Raw genomic sequence first — 12,818 nt, 5'->3', positions numbered from 1 at the left:
CACTTTTCTGAGTTGGGACTTTTCCATTGCTACCTATCTCTGATCTATTTCTCATTTCTCTCTTATTGGCCTGTAAATTCATGATGTGATGCCTACACCTTTAAGAAGAATGCATCATGTCAACAACTTGTGGGCCAACAAGAAAGTTGGGTGCATTACTGGGCTTATGGTGTAGTAAATGGTACAACGAGCATTTATCGGGAAGTTGACTGCATCTCATGTGTGAATTTGATGTGTTCACCTCTCTGCTTAACCATAAAATTTGTTTGCAGAAAAAGCTGATATTGCTCTAGAGATGCTAAGTCAAAATTCAGCACTTCCGCTCTTTCCTTGCCCCTGACCCAAATCAAGTTTAATTTTCATTCTTTAGTTGGAAAAACGGAGACATAAATAGCTTCTACTTCCTCCCTTGACTTTTTACTAAAAAGGGAGCCATCATCAAGGTAGATAGCTAGTGGGAAGCAGCCGCATAGCACAGAGAGATCAGCTCGGTGCTTTGTGACCACCTAGAGGGGTGGGATAGGGAGGGTGGGAGGGAGGGAGACGCAAGCGGGAAGAGATATGGGCACATATGTATATATATAACTGATTCATTTTGTTGTGAAGCTGAAGCTAACATACCATTGTAAAGCAATTATACTCCAATAAAGATGTTAAAATGAAAAAAAAATAGCCCATTGCACAGTCTTTGTGATACTGGATTTGGTTAAAGTGATTTATCAAATAAATAACGTTTCCTCAATTATAAGACCCCACATAGTTTGCATTTGTAATATTTGTGAAATTAGGCTGCCCCTAACAACTGATATATCTGTTTAATGTGCTAATATTTTCTTCCATTACAAAAAAAGCTGTTACTGATGGTGTAACTTAAGATCATTCGTTTCTTAGACTCACAATACAGAATTAGATATTTCCCTTTTTCTTATCAAGGGTTTACCTCCTTAGAGGGGCAGCTTCCAAAGGGAAACATCTAACAATGTATAGGGCCTTGCCACTTTGGGAGCTTAATCAATTCTAAAATCATCTTGCTGTGTCATACCACAAAAAGCACCAGTCAAGGATTCACTGGGATAGCATTTCCTCCTTAGCTCTGAAAGGCTCACTTTGGTGAGCGCCCATATAAAGCACCGACTTCTTTCTTCATACTTCATAGTTGTCCTCATGGCTAGGATGCTTTGCTGGAAGGCAGGGGCCCTACAGTCCCTCAGACCCTAACTCCTCGAGGCTGATTTTCTCTGGCAAGATGAAGCAGAGATCTGAGGTCAACTTTTCAAGATCATCTCATTGCTTCAGACACTTCCTTGCAAGTACTTCTCTAGTTCCTCTGATCAGCAAAAATAATAATGGTGAGAATATCGATTACAATACTCTATATTTATTTTGGCAAGATTTATAGCTCATTACAGTTTTCCAGTGCGTGAGGATTTATATATCTTCAAGAGAAATTTCTGAGGCTGACAGGGCAAGAATTACAGTTCCCGTTTGTAGATGGAACGGTGAAGCTTCTGGATTTGTGACAAACCTATGGAGCATCTAGAAAACGAACCTCAGAAAGTGACGGAGGTGCGGGAGGATGGGTGTGGACTTTGGGTTCACATTTCAGTTCTGCCACTTACTAAAAGGTATCATCCCAGGGGCACTTCCCTCGCAGTCCAGTGGTTGGGACTCCGCTTCCCCTGCAGGGGGCGCACGCCGAGTGGCATGGCCAAAAAAAAAATAGTATCATCCCAGGGAGCTGCCTTAACTCTCCCAAGAGTTTGCTCATCTGCATAGCTGGGATCATCAAACCGGTGGTAAAGTGCCCAGTGGGACCACAGATGACACCTGCCCCATGGTGAAGCCTCAGTGCGTGGGAGCTATTATTTCCATTATTCTTTTCTAGAAGTCACTTAGCCTAAAGGAACATTCAGCTTAAACCTAGCACTGCTCTAAGACATAAGATGGTTGAAGAGTTTTGCACACTGAAATAAATTCCATGAACGTTAGTGATATTATTTTGCCATAAGTTTGCACTAGTTGGAATGTAAACTATGCTAGTGAAACAAAGATTCAAGAAGTCAGACTAGCTTTGAGGGAGCTTGGAGTCTTATAACTTACGGCCTGTCCAGAGTTGCAACTGTTAATTAGGTTACTTCCTTCGTTAATTGGCCCCTTTCCCATTTTTAGCCAGAAGGGTTGTCCAACTGTCTGGAGCCAGATGTCTACACAAGAACACATTTCCCTATTTCCAGGAAAGTGAAATGCTCATGGAGGAAGAATTTTCTTAAAAAACACAGTGGCCAGAAAAAAAAAAGTGTCAGCACAACAATCTAAGGCTCTGCTTTAGATGAGAGAGAACTTGGTTCTCTCTGGCTCAGTCCTCAGAGGTGAATCCCCCAAGCTGGATTTTTCATTCTCTTTCTGCCCACCCCTTTAACTGTACAGGACAGACTGCCCTGCTGAGTTTTGCTGGGAGGGGCCGGGGAGGCAGAAAGAAAGATTTCTGAGGGTACTTAATTTTCCAGCTCTTTTTTTAAAAATTAATTTTTATTGGAGTATAGTTGCTTTACAATGTTGTGTTAATTTCTACTGTATAGCAAAGTGATTCAGCTCTACGTATACACATATCCCCTCTTAAGCTGGCAAGCTGTTTGGACTGATGACACTAATGGGATTAACCCTTTTATTTCAGAAATGCAGGCGGTAAGATGGGGACCAGAGAGGGAGAGAGGGGCTACTTTTCACCCGGCAGCAAAGGTTGGGCTGAACAATTCACTGTCACAAGGAGGGACAGAGCCGCGCTTGTGCAGATAGATGGCCCTGACCGGCTCTGAGACCTGATTAGGTCCCGCGTGTCAGCAGCTGAGCCACTGCAGAAGCAAGGCCTCTCATCAAACCCATCTCCTGCGAGGATCCCTTCTCCCTTACCCCTGCCCGGTCACTGCAGCTGACAAAACTCCAGACAGCGCACCGCAGCGGGGGGTCTGGGGGCCGCCTCACGTTTCTCTGTCTGCCCTCAGTGCTCGGATTGCAGCCCCTGGGAGTTCTTCCGAGCGGTGTGTGATCCCTTCTTTCCGCAAACGTGCAATGCAGGTGTGCGCACTCAAAAGAGCAGCGCAGAAATCACCGCGAAGCCCCCGTGGCGGAGCAGAAGCTTCCTTGGAGGCGGTTCCTTTTTGATGGAAGTCATTGTTTCACATTCAAAGACGTGGATAGGGATGCGTGTAAGTTCCCTCCTGCAGCATTTCCCAAAGTGTAAATTCTACGAGATGGCGGGTGGACAGGGAGTTTGGGAAAATCGGGGTTAAAAACGTTAAAGGGGTTTGGGGCGCGTCTGGTCGGTGGGGCGGGCCCCCTGCCCGGCCTCATGCATATTCATCAGCTGCCGCGCCTCCCCGCGTCGCACCGGGAACCCCCTTTTGCTTGGAGTCTTGAGGGACACACTGCTTTAATGCAACGGCCTCTCCTGAAATGAGGAGATAGAGCTCCTAACTGGGCTCAAAGGGGAAATGTGATATGTTAGTGGAAAGACTGAGGTGGTTTATTGTGGTCACTGTTTCATCTTTATTACTTGGGTAAAGCCAGGGTAACATTCGTATGTTACTAACTCCATAAACATAGATTTCCCAATCTCTAGAATGAGCGGACTGAAAAAATGTTATTCTATTAAACAATGCTAGTTGGTATGTATTTCACTAATATGATTGAATTTTTACACCTTTAGAAAACTTCATATAATATTTGCCAATGAGAAAATAAAATCTTTTTTTTTAATTGAAGTATAATTGCCTACAACACTGTTAAGTTCCAGGTGCACAACATAGTGATTGGATATGAGAAAATAAAATCTTTTGTCAGACCGTTTTGGATTTTGGTTTAGAAAATATGGCCAAACCCATTCGTTGAGCTTATTACATACATAGATTGCTCTGTTCATAGCATCTCTGGGGGGGGCGTATATACAGATGCCAACTCTGAATTTTTAGATACCGACTCTGAATTTTCAACAAATTGATTCTTATTTATGCAAAATATCTAAATAATATATTCTATTTTTGTATTAAAATGGTATTCTGTAATATGATCTTGTAGCTTTTTAAAAAATCAATATTTTGTAGTAAAAATGCAAAACTTGCACGAAAGGAATCACCACTTTTATCACAGTAATCACCTGGGAAAGGGAAAGAGAGGAATGGAAGGTGTTTTAAGGTCTTAACTGTTATCAGTAATGTTTCATTTCTTTTAAAAATAAGCAATAGGGACTTCCCTTGAGGTCCAGTGGTTAAGACTCCGTGCTTCCACTGCAGGGTCTGTGGGTTTGATCCCTGGTCGGGGAACTAAGTTCCCCTATGCTGTGAGGCACGGCCATAAATAAAATAAAATAAAATAAAGTAAAAATAAGCAAAAGAACTGAAGCTTGTATGGAAAAAAGTTAATATCTAGGTGGCTGAACAAGGATGTCTTTTGTGCTATTTTTTATGTAAAAAATTATCTTTTGTCTATACATGTAATGTGTTTCATTATAAAATATGAAATGCAAGAGTACCTGTGAAACTCCCTAAATTTCCAATCAACTGGCTTTAGCTGCATACGTCTAATGAGTTGGTTCTAGTTCCACTGTCAAAGCTCCACACTTGATCTCCTTTGCATAAAGTTTAAAATTAGTTTTACTAATGTGGGCAGCTGTGGCTTTTGTTAGTTCTCCTACACAGACAGACCTAATCAAGCCACAGAGGGGCTCAATGGACACATAAGTTCATTATATCTCAATCTTTTGGCTAAGATTTGCATTTATTATAACTTTATCTTCCTTCATCTTGTAGTGATTCTCTCTAAAAGATTCTCATCTTTCTATTTAAAATTACGTGTTGAGTGACTTTAGCAAGCCAGAGTTCAAGGTCAATTGCTTCTTCATCCTAAAAAAATAGCTACGGCATTAATTTATGGATCAATTAATGTAATTTACTGAATGCTTAAGGGCTATCAGGCACTGTGCTAAGCACTCTTTCTGCTCTTATCACATCTAACCCCACACGAAAAGTATGTGAGAAGTCTTATCACTCCCACTTTGCTGATGAGGAAACGGAGGCCCAGGAAAGTTCTAGAACTTATCCAAGGCCACTGGGCTAGAAATGTGTTCCCATCAGACCTGTGTCCCTTAAAGCCTATATTCTTAGCTACTCTATTGCCTTCTAGAGATGCTATTGAGCTCATTATTATTATAATTCTGAGGGACATCCCAATGTCAGCATCAAGTTCCTTCCATTCTACGACATGTATTTCTCACCACTTTGGAAAGTTATGATATTGGAATGGTCTTCCACTTGGCACCGGTGGTAGTCCTACCTCTCCATCCACCTCTCCAGCCTAGGCTACTGCTAGGATCAGCAGATTGTTTCACTTTAATCGTGGCCTTGTGGTCATTTAGGAAACAGCCCCTATCCTACAGCATGTCCTTCCTTCTGGCCAAACCAGCTGTGCTCAGCCATCGTTTAGTCATATCATGCTGTGTGTATTCCTGGGTAACCTGAGTGGGTAAGTCCTTTTAATTATTTTTCTTCTTTTTATATATAAAAGAGTAACGTTGTTTAGTTGATTTTTTTTTTGTTTTTTCACTCAACTGGCTCTTTAAAGACTGAAGGAAGGGTTTTGGGCTTGCCTTGCTGCCACTTATGAAAATTTCACAGTGGTTGAGAACTAATTTCATCAGGAAACATTCTGAGCTTCAGTTAAAATGTAAAATGCTTTCTTTAGCCCCAGGTTAAAATAAAATTTCATTTGCTTTTACTTTTCTGCAATAACGCCAACAAGGAGATATTGCCAGGGGCTCGAGGGAAGCCAATTCTATAGCTAAACAAATCGATGGTAAATCTACTTGCCAAATCCTGAACATAGCCACTGAATAAGTGTTAGGAACACACACACACACACACACACACACACACACACACACCCCTACTGAACTATCCAGGGTAAGGATGAGATTTCCCTAACGGAAATTAACGTCCTACTATTAAGATTCTCACGTTCTCAAACTCCTCACACACAGCAGGTTTGTGTGCCCAGTTATAAACCGAAAACACACAGCTTCTTAATTAATAATAACAGGTACCATTTATTGAGTGATGGTATTATTGAACGATGACTATGTGCCTGACCCTGTTCTAAGCCCTTTAGGCCTAGAAGCTGGTGCCATAATAATCCCCATTTTTCGGATGCAGAAATTGGGGCACAGAGAACGTAAGTCAATTGCCCAAGGTCTCACAACTGGTGAATGGCAGTCTGGTTCCAGAGCTCATTCTCTTTGCCTGTAGACTGTACTGCCTCTGCTGTATATCCAAACCAAAGAAAGGTTTCCAGAAAATACTAGACAAACTCTAAACCATGATGATGACAATGATGCTAATTAGGAAAATCATTTATTGAGTCTTTGATGGTGTACTCAGGCGCTATGGTAGGTTTTTTTCCCCACACGTCTCATATAATCTTCATAATCTAGGGGCTTAGTTTTGATTATTTTTATTTTATAATGAAACTGAGGCTCAGAGAGCTCAGGTAATTTGCCTAAGGTCACAGAACTAGTTATTGTCTGACTTTGGATTCAAATGAGTCTATAGCTAGCGCTCATGCCATTGCCTAGCTTCCACACCCGCGTGAGCTCCTGATTCAGTGAGCAAAGAGAACCAAAATGTTCTTCTCAGCACTGCGATAGCCATTATCAATTTCATTATCACTAATTACCATTAGAACACTTGGTACCTTCCCACCTCAGAGTGAAGCCGCGTGTGATATAATTTTAAAATACTTTAACATCCCTGGGTAAGATATGTGCTTTGTGACTTTGGAATGTATTATTTTGTTAGAATTATTCACTCTTCAGACCAGTGTCTGACTTCTGAATTAACTGCAAATGAATGGCAGGGTTAGAAGGGTATAAAATGTCTGAAGTTGTTCCTCCATATTTGCTCATAACTACTAGTTGGAAAAAAGGAACATAAAAATTCCTTAACTATATCGAAATTTACTGAGATCCAGTAAATGGAAACATAGTCAGATTCCAAGACAAGGAAGCAAAACTACAGTCCCAGGTGGTAGGATTTCTTGTTGAGAGTCTAAGGCCCTAGAGCTTGAAGGAAGATCTGGGCACGTCTCCCTGTGCGGGCATCTGCCCAGCCAAGGAGGCAGACCGAGGACCACCTGCCCTCCAAGCGCGAGCCACTAGCTCAGTCTGCCTCATAGGGGTTGAGTTAGAGTTTTGAAGATGAGGCTCTGGTTTAGGAAGGTTAAGTCATTGCCCTAATGTCATAAGACCAAAAAGAGGTGGAGCCTAAACCCACTCCCAGGCAGGTCTGAAATCGGCCAGGGCTCTTAACTACTGAGTAATCCCACTTAGGTTTCCAGGGAGCAAAGAGAATCTTAGCAGGGGGAAGCAAGGATCAGGGCCTTACTGATAACACAATGCCCCTGCTTGCAATCAACAGACCTACCGTAGCAAATTATCAGTGGAGTGAAACATGCTTTTCTAACTTAGGTTTAGATTTTAATGTTACTACTCCCAGGTGAACTTTCAAATTAAAAAAAAATAGTTGATGTCGAGAACTCAAATGAAAGAATCTCTAAATATATTTAGAGTTTTCTCTTTGTGTCCTTTCTGGGAAAGCTCCATAGAGATTTCTAAGGAATTGAAAATGGGCTGCATGTAGTAATCCTAGTTTACATGGTATTTTGAACGTGGCGATTGCATTAACCTGATTCCAATGTATTCTTACCTTTTGTACCACATTAACACAAGCCAAAGGAGTACACACACACACACACACACACACACACACACACACACACACACACAGAGCCCAAATAATATTTGCCTTTTGGGGGATATAATTTGACTACTTTGTAAGGCTCAGATAGGTATCTTTGTGCCAAGAGGTGCAGGGCATGCACATTTTTCTGGGAAGATGATGGTGTTTATATTACAAAGATTTAAAAAAACCTACAGTGCTGCATCAATGTGGCCAATTCCTCTACTTTGGAAATGGGAGCATCTTGGTCTCTTCTTGCACTAGGAAGGGGACATGATGCCATTGGGACGTGTCTAAAACTCTCAGACAAGACTTTATAAGTGGCCATGATTGATTTCTCTGTTAAGTTTGTTTTACTTTAGGAGGTTTGTGTACCATATCAAATCAACTATTGTAACACAGTTTCTAAAATAGAAAAATTAAGGTTAAAATCAACTCTTAATGTATGCAGAGTGCCAAACAAGCTTCAACTTTGAAGCCCATTTCCTTAGGGGCACTTGTGGGCTGGGAGCCCCTGGGATGGGGGCTGGCCAAGGCCACACAAAGCAGAGGTTGTAACTCTAGACCCTGAGAAGGAGGTGGATTTGTAACCGGCAAAAATGATCGGCCATTAAATCATCAGAAGAATAAACTAATAATTCCTTCTAAACAATAAAGCATTTTCTTCATCACAAATACTCAAGAGGTGGGGCACAGTAGTACATTTTACTTGGACATGGAAACAAGAAAAATCAGAGGGAAATACACATCAATGTTATGCTCTCTATCCTGAACTCTTAAAATGTACATTTCAAGGGTCAGCCACCTGGCAGGAAGGAAATAGCATGTTCTATTTGGGGCACAACTCCAGGAAACAGCTACCAGGACAGACCTGATCTGAGTATGACTTATAGATATTAGAACCAACATTTCCTCCACATCAATACCCCATCCCTCCAGAAATCTTAATAGGCTTTTGAGAGCCTCCATTTAGAGCCGGCTGCATAAAATGATCCTTTGATGAAAAGGGATTGGAACAAGGGTTAAAGTCGACATGGAAAGGTGACCGTGGAGGGCACGGTGTTCATACATCCCTCCTTTAATATGTGTGGTGTGCACCTGTGATAAGATGATTCATTACCTGGGTCCGCTCTTTGACAAGCTCCATCGTTCAGGCCTCAGGGGTTCTGATCAGACAATCCTGCACCCGTCCAGGAAATATAACAAGATCCGCTTTTTTTTTCCCCCTGGGATGTGGATGGAGCCGGTTTAGCTTATAATGCATCTCTATTTACTCTTTATGTAAAATAAAGCAAGGTTCAAGACACCTCAATTCCTGTTCCCCCAGAGCAGGCCAAGCATAGAGGAGTAACCTCACTGCTGGGTAAGTAACCTGGGAGGAGAAATCTCGGCAAGTTTGCAAGCTCCTTCTCTCTTGTGTTTCATCATCAGAAACAGCAACATTTGAGAACCAGGTGCCCTACCCAGCGAGGCTGGGCTCTGTGTCAGGCCTTTGAATGGAGGGCACTCCTGACACCATCAGCTTCAACCTCTTTGGCTCTGCACGCAGCTTTCAGGTTTACTGGGGTCTTGAAGAGGGACCGCCTTCATCAAGAAGCCCCGTCAGCATCTTGGCGGTCGCGATGCGGGCACATGAGCAGTGTGAGGGAACAGACGTGCCTGATGGTGACATGAGCAAGGTTTAACGGCCCTAGCAGGCTGAAGTAAATCTACAAGCACACGAGAGACCGCTGAGGGCTAGTGAGAATCGGCAAGTGGCTGGGCACGTCGGCGACTGGCGGTTTTAGGACAACTCTAACTCACGCCTTTTCTTTTTTACCTTTACAGGACATCCTGAATTGTTTCCCATCACCTCCGCATACATCCAGAAATAGCTTTCTTAAGGTTAATTTAAAAATCTTAGAGCAATTAGGGAAGGAAACTTACCAGTCTCCTCCAATACCCAAATTTCCAAAAAATGAAAAAATAAAAAAAAGCAAAATGGAAATCTTACTTGTAAAATGTAACTGATTTTTCTTAGAAAGAGTCTCCCAATCCTGAAAAGTAATTTCTTCAATTAAGGTCATAACATGAGTCATCGTATAGAAATAAAACCAAAATAAAACTTAGTAGACATTCTAGGGGAAGGAAAAAAATCTTGCCTCTAAATTAGAGAAACACCTCCCAACCCTTCTCTTCTTGACGTTGCTGGTCAACATTATTTATTTGCCTTGTACGGCTGCGGTTACATATCACTGTCATGCAAAAGAAATTCATTTCTTTTCCAAGTTCAATCTGCCATAAAAATTCACTCTTGTTCCCATCTCCCACTCACCTGTCCTTGTGCATTAGTAACTAGTTGACCCGTGACCCCCTGCAGACTGGAGAGGGCATTGCCAAAGGCCTGTGAACTTGCTATGGAGCCCATGGCTGCTGCTGCTGCAGCCGCTGCAGCCTGACTTGCTAGTGGATTATTAACCAGCTGCAAAGAGAGAAAAGATCAGGGTGAAACCACCAAGACACGCACAGCACACGGAAACAACATTCACTTGTGGGGGGAAAGTTATCGCTCCAAATGGCTCATGCAAAGGGCCTGGGGAACGTTCCCTCTGAAGCTGTAGGGTTTGGGAAAGGTTGGAAATGAGGTTGGAAGGGAAATATTCTCCATCAACACTGGGCTGCTTAATGGAGCCTGGGTTTGGGAGTCACCCCAGGAGGGAGGGAGGTGGGCCCCAGGGGCGATGTGGGACCTTAGGATCTTCCCAGGTGGAGAAATAATTTTGGAGAAGTCCCTGGGTTTTGTTTGCTAGACTAAATAAAACTTGGAGAAAAGGTCTTCTTTGCTTGAGGCAACCAGACTGAATGTGGGATTAAAACAGGATGGGAGTAGGGGTGGAGGAGAGGAAGAGATTTTAGGGATTTATGCAAATGAGTTTATCATTTTCATTTGTGAATTGCAGTTTCATATCTGGTAAGGCAGACACCTCACCCCACGTCCTTCTCCAAGGATTAAGGAAACCAAAGTCAGGAGAAATAGAAATCTCCAGCCTCTGTGCTCTCAGAGGCTAAGTCTAGGGTTGGGACTTTTGTGGGGGCTCACTTGAACCATGGGATTCAAGGTCAAGGACAAAGGTCCCCTGGTGAATGGTCAGGTTGACATCAGCTTGCTGTTTTAGCTCATATACGGCCTTCCCTTGGCCTCTTTGCTGGGACAAGAGTGAGCTAGGGAGGAATTTGACAGGGGAATAGTGGCGGGGCGGGGTAGGGGGAACGGGGGGTGGAGAGAGCCGCCCAAGGAGGAGGTTATGGCTGCCAAATTTTGTTTTTCCGTGGAGGCCAATTCAATATTCTTTATCCTGCCAATTTTCCACGTCACAGGTTTTCAGGCCTTCTGACCATGAGGCAGAAGTGTAGCTTGAACTAAAATCTGCATTTAGGTTAATGACTAGATATAAATGCAAGAAACATTTAAACTATTTTCACAGTAATGGTTTTGATACATGAATTTCATTTGTATTTATTCCAGGGTGTTATTTTTTCCCATACAGTTTCTCTCAAGTACAGCAATTGTTGTGTATAATAATGCATTTTCCATCACCAGTTCCCACATCCATGAAATTCCTGCATTTAGCAGAAACCTGCCAAGACTAAGACTTGGTAGAAAAAATTTAATGCCATACTTAATTCAAGTCCTAGAAGCTCTTTTAAAGATGCCTCTTTTTTTTTTTTAACTTTCTTCTTTACTTTCTCTTTACTGTCTCAGTTTCTTGTCTTTTTCTCTTTTCCTTTTTCCCTCCCTCTTCCTCTCAAAACATATTTTATTACTTAATTCCTTTGGAAATTTGCCTAGAGTTTATGTCATCTGATGAGGATGGAAATACTAATTGTCAGAGGAAATATCAAAAAGGACAAGAATTTAATAATTCTCCCCCCCATTAATGTGATATCCTTATCTTATTGGTTTCTTTATTCTTTTATAACGAAATTTCACAGCACTAGTTCTACAGTCATTCCATTGACCCAGCACATTTTTTTTAGCAATGAAAATCCACTTTCAGCTCATTACATTATATGTCTTTTGCCTTTATCTCTCTCCTAAAAGATAATGATTTTCTTTTTAAGGAGAAAAAAAAATTCTCATTCATTAGCCTAAAGAGAAACCCTGTCTTACCCCAGATTACCACCATGGGATTTAAAATTCAGGTTGGCCTTGATATTGGTTTTCTGAGGATATTTGTACAGTGTATAGGAGGCAAGTAATGGCATATGCTGAATGGAAACTCTCCTTGTTTTTGGCTTGACTCCCTAAAGTGAAAGAGTTTATAGCGTGTTGTTTTTTTTTTCACTTCCAAAGTGAGAAGACCACTTGAGGAATACCTTCCCCAAATGGCCAGGATGGACACTGCCTAGTGGTACACAATTCTCAGGTCATGTGCCGGTTGCTATGTTTACACTTCTTTTCATGCAATACGAGCTGAAATCATAATGAAATCTCTGAATTTCAGGGAGCTCTCAAAATAAGCTTCTTAATCTCAAAGAAAGATTAAATTATGTGCAATTTGGTTTTAATGTTGAATATGCCATTTTGTCCACGAATTTTGAGTGAAACATTTAAAGCAGTACCTACAGAATGCTTTCTAAAGAAGATAAGACACTGCTTCCTATTTAATGAAGAGGAAATATTTTTAAAAATTGGAAGACATTTCCCTAACATCTAGGTCAATCAAAAATTCACATAGGAAATTTTGGAATTACTCTCTGGATACAATACAATAGTGTAGATAAGAATTCCCAACATTTAGGACACTAGTGTGTTGTTCAGCAATAGTCCCACGTAGTCGCAATAAATTCAGGTATTATATAAAGGATAAACTGTTGTTCTGAATATAAAACAAAGCACCTACTTAAAATCAGCCTCTGGGCCTTTGTGTTATGGGGCCAGGAATGGGAATACTTCTACTGTTTTGGAAGATTGCTTCAGCGACCATGGATGTACAGATTTTATTTTTTTAACGTTTACTTTCTCTATATCTCGGTCCTAGATTGAAATCCAAT

General features: G+C 41.6%; 1 protein-coding gene across 1 annotated transcript in view; it reads right to left on the bottom strand.

Moving 5' to 3' along the window:
- Nucleotides 1-12,818, bottom strand: part of POU6F2 (POU class 6 homeobox 2) — a 452,738-nt gene that overhangs the window by 41,852 nt on the left and 398,068 nt on the right. The window contains 1 exon segment of the mRNA XM_032643090.1: nt 10,099-10,245. Coding sequence (XP_032498981.1) covers nt 10,099-10,245 — 147 coding nt within the window.

This window comes from Phocoena sinus, chromosome 9 (genome assembly GCF_008692025.1).
Source record: "Phocoena sinus isolate mPhoSin1 chromosome 9, mPhoSin1.pri, whole genome shotgun sequence".
Classification (NCBI taxonomy): domain Eukaryota; kingdom Metazoa; phylum Chordata; class Mammalia; order Artiodactyla; family Phocoenidae; genus Phocoena; species Phocoena sinus.
The sequence above is the reverse complement of the archived record's forward strand: the minus strand, read 5'-3'. Positions and strand labels throughout refer to the sequence as shown.